General features: G+C 41.7%; 1 protein-coding gene across 1 annotated transcript; it reads right to left on the bottom strand.

Moving 5' to 3' along the window:
* Positions 1 to 6,543: 6,543 nt before the first annotated feature.
* On the bottom strand, positions 6,544 to 12,831 carry alas1 (aminolevulinate, delta-, synthase 1). The gene is made up of 11 exons (XM_039797626.1): positions 12,656 to 12,831; positions 10,618 to 10,860; positions 10,290 to 10,469; positions 10,039 to 10,185; positions 9,573 to 9,792; positions 8,773 to 8,957; positions 8,473 to 8,652; positions 8,070 to 8,234; positions 7,272 to 7,540; positions 6,973 to 7,135; positions 6,544 to 6,707 (listed from the first exon to the last, which is right to left on the bottom strand). The coding sequence occupies exons 2-11, from the start codon at positions 10,826 to 10,828 to the stop codon at positions 6,547 to 6,549; spliced, it is 1,881 nt and encodes a 626-aa protein (XP_039653560.1). The 5' UTR covers positions 10,829 to 10,860; positions 12,656 to 12,831; the 3' UTR covers positions 6,544 to 6,546.
* Between the last annotated feature and the right edge of the window lie 2,906 nt (positions 12,832 to 15,737).

Genomic DNA, 15,737 nt, shown 5'->3' on the forward strand with positions numbered 1-15,737 from the left:
CTTACCGCATATTGTGTATTAAGCCGAACAAACCACTCTTTGCATGGCCTTGTGGTCCTGTTCATGGTGTTTCTGTAGATATTGCTCATATTGATACCCGGATTTTCCTCAAGCGTCTGAAGAAATTAAGCACATACTGACATATCAGTCCAGTCTAGTTCACCTGATCAATAAACTGGAATGGACTGAACACACAACAGCCAGAGCAGACTGTATCTGCTTAGGAGACTCAGGTCCTTTGTGGTGCAGGGGCCTCTACTGAGGACCTTTTATCACTCGGTGGTGGCATCAGATATTTTCTATGGAGTGGTCTGCTGGGGCAGTGGCATTGCTGTGGCAGATAGGAAAAGACATGACAGGCTGATTGAAAATGCCAGCTCTGTTCTCAGATTCCCCCTTGACACCGTGGAGTTTGTTGGAGACAGGGGGAGAGTGGACAAGTTATCCACCATGATGGAGAACTGATCATCCCACCCCATGCAGGATCCTCTGAAGGCACTGAGCAGCTCCTTCAGTGACAGGCTGCTGCACCTGCGCTCCATCAAGGAGAGATACCGCAGGTCTTTCCTTCCTGCTGCTGTCAGACCTACAATCAGCACTGTTCCCAATAGACCACATGGGCAAATCAACACACACACACACACACACACACACACACACACACACACACACACACACACACACACACACATAGAGGGAGACTGTGTTATATGTGACTGAGCTATCTACTCAAATTTAAAATAATTTTATTTTTATGACTGAATCTTGTATAATATTGACTAGTTACAAAGTACAGCATTTTTATTTGTAAAAGAATACATGGACAGTAAGCTCTTTCTTTAGTTTGTATTCATAAAACAGATAATGTAGTTGTGTGGCAATGGTCTTTCTTTGATTTTATTGCAGACTGGTCCTGAGGAACATCACTCTGAGAACATCACTCTTTGAGCCCTATTTTAACGATCTAAGCGCACGGCATGAAGCGCATGGCGCAGGTGCGTTCAGGGCGTGTCCAAATCCACTTTTGTTAGTTTGACGGCAGAAAAAAGGGTTTGTGCGCCAGGCACATGGTTCAAAAGGGTTGTACTTAGTGTCTTCATTAATTCATAGGTGTGTTTTGGGCGTAACATGCAATAAACCAATCAGAGTGTCATCTCCCATTCCCTTTAAAAGCCAGGCGCGTTTGTACCTTGGCGCATTTCTATTATGATGGCGGATTTGCACCGTAATATTTTTATTTGTAATCTTTTCCATTTTTGTGTGCTGCTGCGCTTCCCTGTGTGTGTGTGTGTGTAACAAGCACAGTATGCGCGCTGTGCATAAGCCTAGGGACATTTCACTAATTTGCTGTTAAAATATGAATGCTGCGCTATTAACTTTAAACTGTGTTTTTGTTGGTCAATGGCGTGATCACTTCCCGCTGCCTCAAGATAGCAATACGCCAAGAATTCCCCTGAACACACCTCCCTGTAAGACCGGGGGTGCAAAGATGGGCGCAGGTGCATTTGCTATTTAAAATGCTCATATTATGCTTTTTTGCTTTTCCCCTTTCCTGTATTGAGTTATATATATATATATATATATATATTTTTTTTTTGCATGTTATAGGTTTACAAAGTGAAAAAGCCCAAAGTCCACCCAAAAGGGACTTACCATCTCCAACAGAAAACACTGTTCACAAACTGCTCCAAACTGATCTATTGTAGTCCAGCCTTTACTTCAGTGACGAACGTGCGTCACTTTGTAACACACGTTATAATGCTTGCCTAGCTGCTAGCATGGCACGACCTCATGCTCGGCAACGGACTAGCTAGCAGTGCTGACCTAGCTACTGCACATGTTCGACTCCCAACAAAGATGGGATAGAAGTGCGATGCCTCACTCTGTAGCTAAAACAAAGAGTTCAACACACAGGGTGAAAAGAGGAGCTGCAGCAATGTGCAGTACAACAAATATATGGTGTTTTCTGAAAATTAAACCACATAAACCTATTCTGGTACAACCTCTAAATACAATTATGAACCTGAAAATTTGCATAATATGAACACTTTAAACGACGCGGGCGCTGGACGGGAAATGCGTCGGTCTTAAACTAGTAAAGACACTTGCGTCGGGCTTTGCGCAGCGCTGTGCCGGGTGCAAGATAGGGCCCTTTTTCAATCTTAGGACAAGCCTTAAAAGGAGACAATGTAATTAGCTATTGATGGCAGAGATTTGGCAGATATGTTAAAAACTGGAGTCACTTTTTTAAGCCACATGTAAGACATTATTGGGTTTCTTTTTTTGGAGGATTTTGATGGTGTTGTATGGAGCTAGACCAGTGACTGTAAGCGTTGGCATCAATCATAAAATTTGTCATTGAAAAACAAAACACTGGCACTGAAAATAGTTCCACTAAAAAACAACAACACAGGCAAATATCAAAATGATTTTGATTTTTTTGCATTCTAAAGAAAGTTTTTCTCATGTCACTCTTTTTTCAGTGTCAGTTTTCTTTTCAATAACAAATATGTAGTTAATATAGAAATACATTTTTCACAACATTATGCAGTGATAAATCCCTAAGCTGCTCCCCTCCCCCATCTAGGACACTGAGATCACCTCTCTTTGTTTCTACTGCCCAAGTATTCAGCACTCATCAAACGTGTGAAACCAACAGTAAGGAAAGTCAAAGTGTGGCCAGAGGGAGCTGACTCGGTACTTCAGCAGCGTTTTGGAAACACTGACTGGAGAGTGTTCGCAACTGAGGCCACCCACGACTCCCCAACGGACATTGATTCATATGTCTCCTCCGTTCTGGACTGTATCAAATTAAACATCAACAGTGTCACCACCCTCAAACGGATTACCACTTTCCCTTATCAGAAGCCATGGATGAACAATGAGGTCAGACTCCTGCTGAAAGCACGAGACGTTGCATTCAGATCAGGTGATGCTCAAGCCTATAGCTCATCCAGGGCTAACCTGAATAGGGGCATCAAAAAGGCTTAGCACAACCACAAGCTAAGGACTGAGGATCACTTCAAGAACAACTCTGACCCCCGACGCATGTGGCAAGGCATACAGGCCATCACAGACTACAAAGCTACTAACTCCACCCCCTCCCTGTCACCAACACCTCCTTGCCTGATGAGCTGAACCACTTCTATGGCCGCTTTGATAGGGAAAACAAGGAGGTGGCCATCAAGGCTGTGGTCTCTGCAGATCACCAGCCCCTCACACTCTCCACCACTAATGACTTCCGTGCAGTGGCACTCACCCCCATCATTATGAAGTGCTTCGAGAGGCTGGTCCTGGCCCATCTCAAGACCTGCTTACCACCCTCACTGGACCCCTTCCAATTCGCCTACCGTCAGAACAGGAGCACAGAGGATGCCATCTCCACGGCACTTCACTCTGCCCTGTCCCACCTTGACAATAGCAACACCTATGTGAGAATTCTGTTCATTGACTTAAATTCAGCATTCAACACCATCATCCCCTCCAAACTGATCACCAAACTCAGTGAACTGGGCATCAATCCCTCCCTATGTAAGTGGATTCTGGACTTCTTAACCAACAGACCTCAGTATGTTAGGTTAGATAATCACACCTCCTCAACCATCACCCTGAACACCGGCATACCACAGGGATGTGTGCTGAGCCCTCTCCTTTGATCCCTCTTCACCTACGACTGCACACCTGTACATGGCTCTAACACCATTGTCAAGTTTGCAGACAACACTACGCTGATTGGTCTCAGCAAAAACGATGGCACGGCCTACAGGGAGGAGGTCCAGCCCCTATCATCGTGGTGCACTGACAACAACCCTGGCTCTCAACACCAAGAAGACCAAAGACCTCATTGTGGACTTCAGGAAGTCTAAAGCTAGCACACACACCCCCATTCTCATCAACGAGACTGAGTTGGAGCATGTCACCAGCTTCAAGTTTCTCCGTGTCCACATCTCTGAGGACCTCTCTTGGACCCTCAACACCTCTACTCTGATCAAGAAGGCTCACCAGCATCTCTTCTTTCTGAGGAGACTCAAGAAGGTCCACCTGTCTCCTCAGATCCTGGTGAATTTCTACCGCTGCACCATCGAGAGCATCCTCACCAACTGTGTCACAGTTTGGTATACAACTGGTCTGCCCATGACCGGAAAGCACTGCAGAGGGGGGTGAAAACTGCCCAACGCATCACCGGTTCCTCACTCCCCTCCATCGAGGCCATCCAGGGCAAGCGATGCTTGCGTAAGGCGTGCAGCATCATCAAAGACTGTTCTCACCTCAACCACAGCCTGTTCACCCCACTACCCTCCGGGAGGCGTTTCATGTCTCTCCGCACCCGAACCAGTAGGGTCAGAGGAAGCTTCTTTCCTGCGGCTGTTACCCTACTGAACTCTAACTCTGCGTCCCGGTGACAATTAACCTACTAAGTGTTCCCCCGGACAATTTGCACTTCCCTATCCCTTCCATACTGTTCTATTTATTTATTTACAAATGTACATACTGTAATTACACCTATACATAGCCATATTCTACTGCTCTTCATACTATTCATCCTGCACATACACTTATTCTTACTAATCTTATGTTACCACACTGCACATAGCTGTACATACTGTACATATCTGTCTATATGGTTCATACAGAATATCCATATTTATTCTGTTTTTCTTATTATATATTCTGCTAATACACTGCATATATCTACATTATTCTTACTACTATTATAATGTCACTGCTACTACATTGCACATATCTGTACATGTTGTTCATACATTGTTCATATTACATAGCCATATTTATTCTGCTCTTATAACACTGCAATATATTTCTTGTCCTGTCTATACTTATATCACATTGCACTTTTCTGCACTTCTGGTTGGACGCAAACAGCATTTTGTTGTCTTTGTACTTGTACTCTGCACAATAACAATAAAGTTGAATCTAAACTTATCTTTAATATGTTTGTGTGTGTGATGATCTTATGTATCAAGTTTATTGAAGAGTCAAAAGTGGAAGTATCTTTATTTACACAAAGCAGTGGAAACATCCATTCTTAGTAAGCTAAACATATTTCTCACTTCCATTTTCAGTGTAGTCCTGCCTCTTATGAAGCAACAGTGGCTTATACAACACTTAAACACTTGGGAAACAGTTAAATTAATTAACTGTCTATGGAAGATTTTGATAAGAGCCCGTGTACGCTCACATGTATCCATCAGGTTTAAATTAAAGTAGTGTTATATAAGATAGTAGTGCTACAAGACTTATCCAAATCATTTTATCAGACCTGTCTGTGTGTGTAACAGTGATTTCAACAATGCAAAAACAGCAAACTATCTATGAGCTATCTATGATAGGTTCTGAGGCGTATGTAGATCCTGAGGATGTGTGCAGGTATGATTGTGAACTAGTGACCTCTTTTTAATTTTGTGAATCAGAGTCACTTTGAGTTTTATGACAACATGTATGCAATCTCCATCTGAATTTACAGGTTAGAATTCCCCCCTCAGACACCCACAGCACAAGATTTCCCATGATAAACTGGTGCGATGTGCAAACTGTATTATTCTCTTTGTGTCTAAGTAATTGTAAAATCCTCACCCCTCGTCTGTCCGCAGTTAATGTGTGTTTGTTTTCCTGTGTGTGTTCTGTTAAGCACTTTGGATCAACTTTGTTGAATGTAAAGAGCTACATAAATAAAGTTGTTTTGAAATAAGGGCCACTTGCATTCAAACTTAACTAGTCTGAAGCAACAATACACACAACTAACAAACAGAGTTCATTATGCAATAATACATAGTTTGTTAGCCAACCACGAGTACCATGTGAAGGTTTTATTGCTTATTTGTTACAAATTGCAGTGATAGTATTGTTTTTCCAGGTGTAAATCAGTACTAAGCAGGAAAACAATCAATGTCCTACATTTGTTACAAGCACAAGCAGGCCAGTGGATTAAAAATAAAGTCACTATCACCGCCATCAGTACAACAAAGATTTGGCTTTCTCATCTACTAAGCCAGACAAGTTGTTGTGACCCAGTTATTCAGACCTTTACGAGAGTGTTTTGTAAGCGTTTTACCTCTGAGCCTCAGAACCATGTAAGTAAATGTTAACCTGTCCATTCAATTCACAATACATTCCATACAATTTGCTGAGTTATAGCATTATTAGCTTATTTTAGAATATGTAATTATATCAGCAGGACAATCTAAACACTTTATTTATTAGTTGTATTTATGTTTCCTTGTAGGGACTACTTTAGGACAACGCAAATAATCAAAAATGGTTATGGCAGTGCTTTTTCTTATTCATGGTTCCTTATAAGATCAGCATCTGTATAAATATGAAGAAGAAATAAACATACAAACAAAAACATTTTCTTTCATTTCATTTTATTCGGTGGATATATATATATATATAATCATCTGAACATAGAATATTTAAAATAATGTGTAGAAGGACTTATCAAAGATAATGAATACATTCTATGACAGTGATAGAGGAATGGGTGTTGAGTGTGTATGTGCCGTCTCTAGCCCACAGTAGTGAGTAGTGTTATGCGCAGGCTGAGATAGGGTGGCTGAGGCCGTTGAAGTAAGACTTTTCACGATCACTCATCACCTCAAAGTGCAGCGGCTGCTGGCAGAACGTGCACTCTGCTGAAGAGTGGGGCTTCAGCTCCAGGCCCACTTCCTTCCATGTTTGCACCAGCTTCTCTGTGGAGGGAAAACAGGAGAGAGTGGATGTCAAGTTAAATTTTACTACTGAGAGAAAGCTACAGTCAGTTACCACATGCATACTGATTAAATTCAGTCAATTTAAGCTATTTGACCAAAACAAATTATACATTTAAGATGATCTGGGAAAACACAAATCTCCAATGCAAATGAGAGAAAGTTCCATTTCCAACAGGGTCAATTTTAATTTTAACTAAATGTATTTTAACTGAAGTACATTAACAAGACTACTAGATGTTCTTACCGACAAAGTATTTCATCATCTCAGGGTTGTGGTGAGGCGTTGGCGCGATACGCAGAAGCTCTTCTCCTTTGGCAACGGTAGGATAGTTGATGGCCTGCACGTAGATGTTGTGGCGACTCAGCATGAGGTCACACACTTCTGTGTTCTTCTCTGCGTCTGATACCTAAAAATAATAAAGAGACACACATGATGATTAGAATGGAGCCATTGGGGAGACGCACTAAGGACTACTTTGTGTGTTTTTAATTATAACGTGTCATATTTAATGTCATTAGGCGACAAATTAAATAATAAATTACCCGGACGGGGATGATGTGGCTGGGGCAGTGCACCACTGGCAGCCCCGAGTCCATCAGCATTTGTCTGAGCAGCTTGACGTTGCGCTGGTGTTTGCGTCTCAGTGCGCGGCCCTCTTCCCCTTTAAGAACCTGGATTGAGTTTCTGGCTCCTTGTAACAGCATTGGTGGCAGCGAGGTGGTGAAGATGAAACCAGCGGCGTAGGAACGCACCGTGTCCACCAGAGCAGCAGTGCTCGCGATGTAGCCGCCCACACAGCCGAAGGCCTTGCCTGGAAGAGGACATGACACATGGGTGGTTATTCTTTGATTCTGGTTTGTTGCTACAGCTCCAGAGACATCATTTTGTATCATTTCAGGACAGTCACTACGTTATGCTCAGTGGTCTATGCAAAATCTCAGAAACTAGATCATTCTGAAGCACAGGGGCTGTAACAGTGACACACAGACACAGAGAGTCATTCAATAAGAGCGCAACAAGAGCCCACAGTCTCCTAGCAACAGAGCTGCTCCGGCTTCTTTAAGCCCCCTGGCATAATGGTTGACACAGATGAGGCTTGATCCTGAGTACAACAACAAAACAGAGATTCCCACTTGCTTGGAGTAGTTACTTGTTTTGATTCATAAACATATATAAATAAAGAATATAGGATAACGATAAGCAGAGTAACACAACTAGCCATTCATGCCCATTATAAATGGTTAATTTAATGACTGAAGAACATTTTGGCATGGCTTCAAAGTCGAAATGCTTAGTAGAACATCATCAGTATTTAGTTTTAATAGAGACTACATGCTGACCTAGTGTCCCCGAGATGATATCCATCTTGTGCATGATGCCATCCCTGTCTCCGATGCCCCCTCCTCTGGCGCCATACAGGCCCACGGCGTGAACCTCGTCTACAAAGGTGATGGCACCAAACTCATGGGCCACGTCACACATCTCCTCCAGCGGACACACAGCACCTGTGTTACAGAAAGAAAAGTTTAGCCATTGGCCGAAGTACAAGCACAAAATAGGTCATTTTAGTTTGACCCCACATCTATCAACTACATTTCCTTTGCTAGACAACTATCAAACGATGGTTTTGTACAATCGACATTCCTCCCATATCAGTGATTCCTAATGTTTCCAGAATATAATAACAACCAGGTAATAAATAAAAAAAAAAAAAAAAAGTAATGGGGACCATCCCAAACTAACCATCCATGGAATGGACGGTCTCAAAGGCCACGATCTTGGGTTTTGTGGGGTCTCCCTTCTGTAGAAGCTCTCGGAGATGGGTGACATCATTGTGGCGGAAAATGAATTTCTTAGCACCACTGTTCCTGATACCCTGGATCATTGAGGCGTGGTTGCCTGCATCAGAGTAGATTTCACAACCTAAAATAGTTCAGAAGAAAGAGGAAGTGAAACTGAGAGTTTGCATCAAAGAGACTCTATTGAATGCATTAATTAATGACGTACATAAATGGTGGATTTATTGCAAACATTTTTGTATACCAGGTAGCATTTTGGCGAGGGTGAAGAGGGTGGAGTCATTGGCAACAAAGCAGGAGGTGAAGAGTAGTGCAGCATCCTTCTTGTGAAGGTCAGCCAGTTCTTTTTCCAGTTCCACGTGGAATTTACTGGTCCCGGAGATGTTCCTGGTGCCGCCTGCCCCTGAGCCATACTTTCGTAAAGTATCCCTAGAAACGGAGAAAGACAAAACAAAAAATTTGTTTTATCGTGTTTGTTTTTTGAAGCTGATCAGCAAATGTGTGCCAGATGGAAGCTTAAGGAGGAGGTAAAGACTACAATAAATAAAATAAGTAAATAATTAAGCAGGAGAGTTGCTTGGCAGTAAGTGACACCTTGGTTCAAGGTGTTTCTGTTGTATGGGGTAAGAGAGGTGGGCAAGCTCTAACAAGCTGAAAGGAAAAGAAGAAAAACATCCCCACCTCAGAGGTTCAGGTGTAACCTTTGGCCAACTAACACTCACACAAACAATGGGCTGAATCACCCATCGGTGTCAGGTTGTATTCAATTATGTGCAGTGTCTCATCTTTTTCCTGTTTTTTTTGTCTCTCTCTCTCCTTACTCACTAAAGCGTCAACAGGGGACGTGGACAGCCAAGAAAAACATTTGTCTCATTACTTGTAAACACATCTAGACCCAAGGGACTGAATCAAGTGACACACACACACACACACACACACACACACACACACACACACACACACACACACACACACACACACACACACACACACACACACACACACACACACACACACACACACACACACACCTCTATTACTCACACAATGGATTGCACGACCCGTGGGTGTCGACTCATGCCCAGGTAGTCGTTGCTGCACCAAACGGACACCTCCTTCTTGCCCCCGAAAGAGTCAGTAAAGTCTTCGGCCATGGGGAACTCGTTGGCCAGACGATTCACAGTCTTGAACACACGGTATGTGTGGTCACTCTTCTTCTCTTCTATCTTCTTCTCAAAGAAGTAATCGTATTGGTAGCGGGACACTGTAACAGAACAGGAAGGTAAAGCTTGCTTAATGTGGCTTGCATGGTGAGGGATGTAGCAATGCCTAACATGGTGAAAGTCTCAACTCGCCTTACTCAAAAAATACTGACTTCAAAATGACTAATCTGTAAGTAAACTTCATTAGGAGAGTGAAATTGTTGCTAGTATGATCACAGTCTCTCAAGTATTTTGTGTATATACTTTTTCATGTAAACAAGTTGTCAGAGCACCCAAATAAAACTTACTACTGCCTGGCAGGTTGTCCTGCAGCAAATGGGAGACACCTTTAGGTCGCTGTTTCAGGAGGGTCTTCATTAGATTAGTTTGCTCCCCTCCACTTCCCTGAATGGTACTGGCCAGGGACGGCTTCTTCAATTGGGCAGTGGACACTTCTGCAAAAAGGTCAAAGAGAGGAAAAAAAGAAAATTATATCAAATGATGTACAAAAAGATTGGCCCAAACTGGGAAGTCTAATTAATGTCTAAACAACTCTTACCTTTCTGAACAGTGCGGACCTCCTGGACATCCTCTTGGAACTCCACGCCGACCTGGCGGACCACATTGCTGTTCTTCTGGCCCATCTCAGCTGCCAAGAAAGGGCATTTGGAAGCCACCTGGCCTGAGGATGGCATAGGGTGGCCACCTGGCAGCTTAGGATCCCCTTCCTGTTTGCGGCCTACAGGTGGACAAAAGAAGTTTCAGACTTTGATTGATACTAACAACATTTAAACAATATTAAATACAGCAATAATTCAGCTATCACATTGACTGGGATATTTTACTTGACATAATTTACAGGATCTATATTCCTTTGTCACCCTCACCTTCACTGGCAGACATGATGTCCTCCATCTTCTGGTGGGAGGAGGAGGAGGAGCAGAGGGCGCGTGCCATTGATGGAGCCATAGGTTTAGCGGCAAGCTCCATCATAATGGGGCATTTCTGGGCATACACCACCATAGACTTTTTGGACTGCTGGAAAAAGGCCTGGGGCATACGAGCCAGGAATGGGCAGCGACGCATGATCACATCCATTGCAGCAGTGGTGATGATGATTGTCTGGAGGTCTAACGGAGACAGGTGAAACTTAACTGAAACTTATGCGGAGTGTGGTCAGTTCAGTTACAGTACATCTTTTAATGTGCTGGGCCCCTGTTTTATCATAAATGCAAGCGATCCATTCAAACTGTTTCAGTGCAATTTAATAATAATAATAATAATAATAATAATATTAATAAGAATGTTAGGGAGAAGAATATTTTATTAATTAATTACAATATTTTCACTCTGTTGTTATTACACACATTACACACAGGCCTGAATTACACACACATGCTCAGTAATGGAGAGATGTCAGAGTGAGGGAGCTGCCCATGGAGAGGCAACCCGAGCATTTGGGGGTTTATCAGTATGGTGCCTTGCTCTCGAGCAAGGCACCATACTGGCAGTGGAGGAAGTGAACTGGCACCTCTCCAGCTACCAGTCCACCACCATACTTTGGTCCGTATGGGGACTTGAACCCTCCGGTTCCCAACCCAACTCCCTACTGACTGAGCTACTGCCACCCCTAATCCACACGCATGATCTCAATAATATATATATATATATATAATTCACATTTAAGTAAACAGCTTCTTCTTTTAGTGCAGGCAATACAGCTGGTGGGAGTACTTTGGTAGCTAGTTCCCTGAAACTTTTCACACTGAGGTCAGAGGATTATTGTATTGCTGAGGAAAGATGTTACTGTCGGGTTTTATAACATTTATTTAGGAGTGCAGAGCAAATGTCATTGGGCTCTAATGTGCTTAGACCAAAACTATTTTAAAGGGATACTAGATTATAGGAAAGGGGACAAAAAAACAACAACTGTGGTTTATGGTGAAGCATTCTTTAAACAATAAAACTTGATGGAAGTGTTCGGATGTAGTTTGCTCAGTTTTTTTCCCTACAGATGAAGGTCTCAATATGGTGTCTGAAAGCTCCACAAAAAGTATTTTATTAGTTTGAAAAAAACTTTTTTCAAACTAATATTTTCAAGATAAATGATGGACCTTCAGGCTCAAACTTAAGGCTGTTTTATCACAATACCCCGCACTCATGGGGTTACAAGCTGTGCTATTACTTCCCCTAAAGCCTAAAACGTCTTTGAGAATATTAGTTTTCCAAGTTTCTGTCACGTATCCTTTAATTAACAGTCATATTTATTTGACTGGATGAAATCCTGGGGTCACTGCAACAGGTGTCTCTTTGCTTTAAAAAGGAAAATCACATATCTAACGTCTATCCCTGTGTCATAACCACTCCCCAGTTGAAGTCAGGTATACCCATTCCTCGACAGAGAGTAACCACCCCCATACTTGTCCTCACTTTAATTTCGAGGAAAACGGATACTAGCCAGTAAAAAACTTGAAGTGAAAAAAGGGAAAGATTCCAGAGCTACTTAAATAGCTCGTCTGGATGATAATGTTGATCACATTGCTGTATTCCGTCAGCCTTTGTAACCCGATTCCCGATGTGCTCACATGCACCGTATAATATTACCTGCAGAATAGAAACATTGGCATTGACAGAATCGTTTGTGGTTCATAAGGACCTTGACCCTATTCCGTGTTGACTCGCAAAGCATTTCGTGGTTAACGTTATAACACATTAAGAGAGCAAGAGTCACGACGTGTGTGTCTTTAACGTTGACTATCGTAATAGGTTACCCTACATAGGCTAAACGTTAACCCGACCGCTCGTGATCCATGCTATAACGTTAACATGCCGGTTGACCGAGCGTTAACGTTAGCTAGGCTTCTGACATTAGCTAAGAAGCTACAACCAGAAGTAGAGATGATTACAACCAAAATAGAAACTTACCTCTTAAAAACTTGACGCTTCAAAAGTGGTATAGTGGGCCGAATAATAGCAGCGAAGCTAATCTAATGCTGCACTCTGACTAAAACGACCCGTTTTCGAAGACGGTGAAGGAAGTGATTGCTTCGTTATCCTGCACTGAGGACGAACGAAAAGGACGAGGACGTGCAAGTGCTTATAAAGAGGTTCCAGTACTGATACCGCTTGGAAGTATCGCGAGATGTTATTCGTTTACGTCAAAGGTCCTCTTGTGTGTGACTTCATGCATGTGATCAAACACTTGTCATAGTCATCTCAAGTAGGGACTTTTTATACTTGATATGTTTGGTTTTTAATTACATTGCATATAAGTCATTGCATCACATGGTCAGTCCATACCAGACCTTTGTAATTAGGCTACTTCACAAATTGTTAACTCTTTTTATGTATGTGAGATATGTGTGTGTTTGTTGTGTTATGTTGTCTAAGCTACTGGATGCCTAAAATTTCCCTGGAATGAATAAAGTCTCTCTCTCTCTCTCTCTCTCTCTCTCTCTCTCTCTCTCTCTCTCTCTCTCTCTCTCTCTCTCTCTCTATGTATATATATATATATATAAGTCAATGTACGTTTATTAAAATCACTGACACTTAAAGAACTTCAAATTCACAAGGATGCATGTCTGTCAACTTGGCAAAAGTGTAATCTTGAAATGCTCTGTTGAATGTTGTATGGCTAACGTTGATACAGTAGTGTTTCTAGTAGTAGTAGTGTGCATTCTAATTTAGTAAAAGACTCAATAGATTAGTTGATGTGGTGGAGTAGAGAGATTTCCTGTGCACATGTGACCTCTGGTGTTGAAAAAAAGACACTGAGCCAGAGCTGTCCTTTGTACATAAAGGCTATGTTCTTGAAGTTGTGTTAATGAGAAAACTTAATATGTGCACGTGTTTGCTTGTGTGATTTTTGCAAACAACGGAGGAAGTAAATGTCAGTTTTACAGTGTTTTTTTTAATATTTGAACAATAGGATAAAAACTAAATTTAAAGTCGATAAACATGTGCACTATGCTCCCAGTTGCAAGCTTATCAGGTACAACCTACCAACCAACAACCTTATAATAGTTACCTTTATAAATAATGCTCAGTTTTTGTGGTAGTGATTTTTATATTTTTATTTTCATACTGGCCTATGACCTGCCCTCATCGATATAAATGATGGTGACAAAAAAAAAAAACATGAACAAAGACAACACTAATCCCTTAGATGTACAACAACACACATTTCTTTGTGTGATAAATCACATTAGCAGTTTCTGGATAGTGTCACAATTGTGGCATTTTACCAGTGCTCCATGAAAGTGCAAACAAACATAAGGAGTGGATTAACAATTTTGATATTTGCTTAGCAACTGCAAGCCTAATGATTTTAAATACATTTAAAATCTGCAAAAAAAAATTTGAATATCACATCTTAAAATTGTGTTCTGAATTAATGACGCAAATAACTTTGGCTGCAAATGTCATGTACAATTAATTTCTGTGATGAATGTGGTCGTAATGTCCTCAGCATCATCACACACACACACACACACACACACACACACACACACACACACACACTGGTCTAATGTCCATTCCTTGTGTTTCTTGGCCCAAACAAATCTCTTCTGCTTGTTGCCTCTCCTTATCAGTGGTTTCCTAGCAGCTACTTGACCTTGAAGGCCTGATTCTCACAGTCTCCTCTTAACAGTTGTTCTGTGTCTGCTGCTAGAACTAAGTGTGGCATTCATCTGGTCTCTAATCTGAGCTGCTGTTAACTTGCGATTTCTGAAGCTGGTGACTCGGTTGAACTTATCCTCAGCAGCAGAGGTGACTCTTGGTCTTCCTTTCTTGCGGCAGTCCTCATGTGAGCCAGTTTCGTTGTAGCACTTGATGGTTTTTGCGACTGCACTTGGGGACGCATTCAAAGTTGTCGCAATTTTCCGGACTGACTGACCTTCATTTGTTAAAGTAATGATGGCCACTCGTTTCTCTTTACTTAGCTGATTGGTTCTTGCCATAATATGAATTCTAACAGTTGTCCAATAGGGCTGTCGGCTGTGTATCAACCTGACTTCTGCACAACACAACTGATGGTCCCAACCCCATTAATAAGGGGAAAACTCCACTAATTAACCCTGAGGCACACCTGTGAAGTGAAAACCATTTCAGGTGACTACCTCATGAAGCTCATTGAGAGAACACCATATAAATAAATATAAGACATGTTTTCAGTTATTTCACACTTTTTTGTTAAGTACATAATTCCATATGTGTTCATTCATAGTTTTGATTCCTTCAGTGAGAATCTACAATGTAAATAGTCATGAAAATAAAGGAAACACATTGAATGAGAAGGTGTGTCCATATATATAATAACATCACTACATAATAGTGATCAAACAGTAATATGAACAACAACAACAATATCAAGAATATAAACAAAATGTGTTAGATTTGAGTTGTGTGTGTGTGTGTGTGTGTGTGTCTGTGTCTAGTGGTACATACATTAAACATGCATAAATGGACAACGGTGCATGGGGGAAAGAATTTACAAAACAGCAGTTAAATTGTCTTTTAAGATTTTTTTGTAACATTTTATAATCGATCCAACACTGCCCTCTAGAGTCCAGACAAATTATCATTAAGAGAATATGTGCATAATTGAGGGTTTCACTGGAAATCTAGACGCATGGGTTTCACACTTTCACATGCACTATGTAGCATGTGGTATGTGGTATTACCAGTAGGCTACAATAAAAGATCTGAGTAGGCTACTTCTTCCACCCCAGTACTTAAATGTACAGAGTTACAGTTGCACAAGAGACAGGGAGGACTCGGGGGCTGACAGGGGCCCAGCAGCTCATTTTCCAGCTAAGTCTCGGAGAAAGGACACCACAGCTCCCGACATAATGCATTTCTTCACTAAGGGTTACCTTATGGAAAACATGCTTAGTGTAGTAATTAAACTTTTATAAAAAGACACAATGTTAAAGTAAAAAAACAAATAAATAGAATGGTATTGTAAGAACATTAAATCGATACCCGGAACATGGGCGGGTCTTCG

The sequence above is a fragment of the Perca fluviatilis genome, chromosome 4 (assembly GCF_010015445.1).
Source record: "Perca fluviatilis chromosome 4, GENO_Pfluv_1.0, whole genome shotgun sequence".
NCBI classification, from domain to species: Eukaryota; Metazoa; Chordata; class Actinopteri; order Perciformes; family Percidae; genus Perca; species Perca fluviatilis.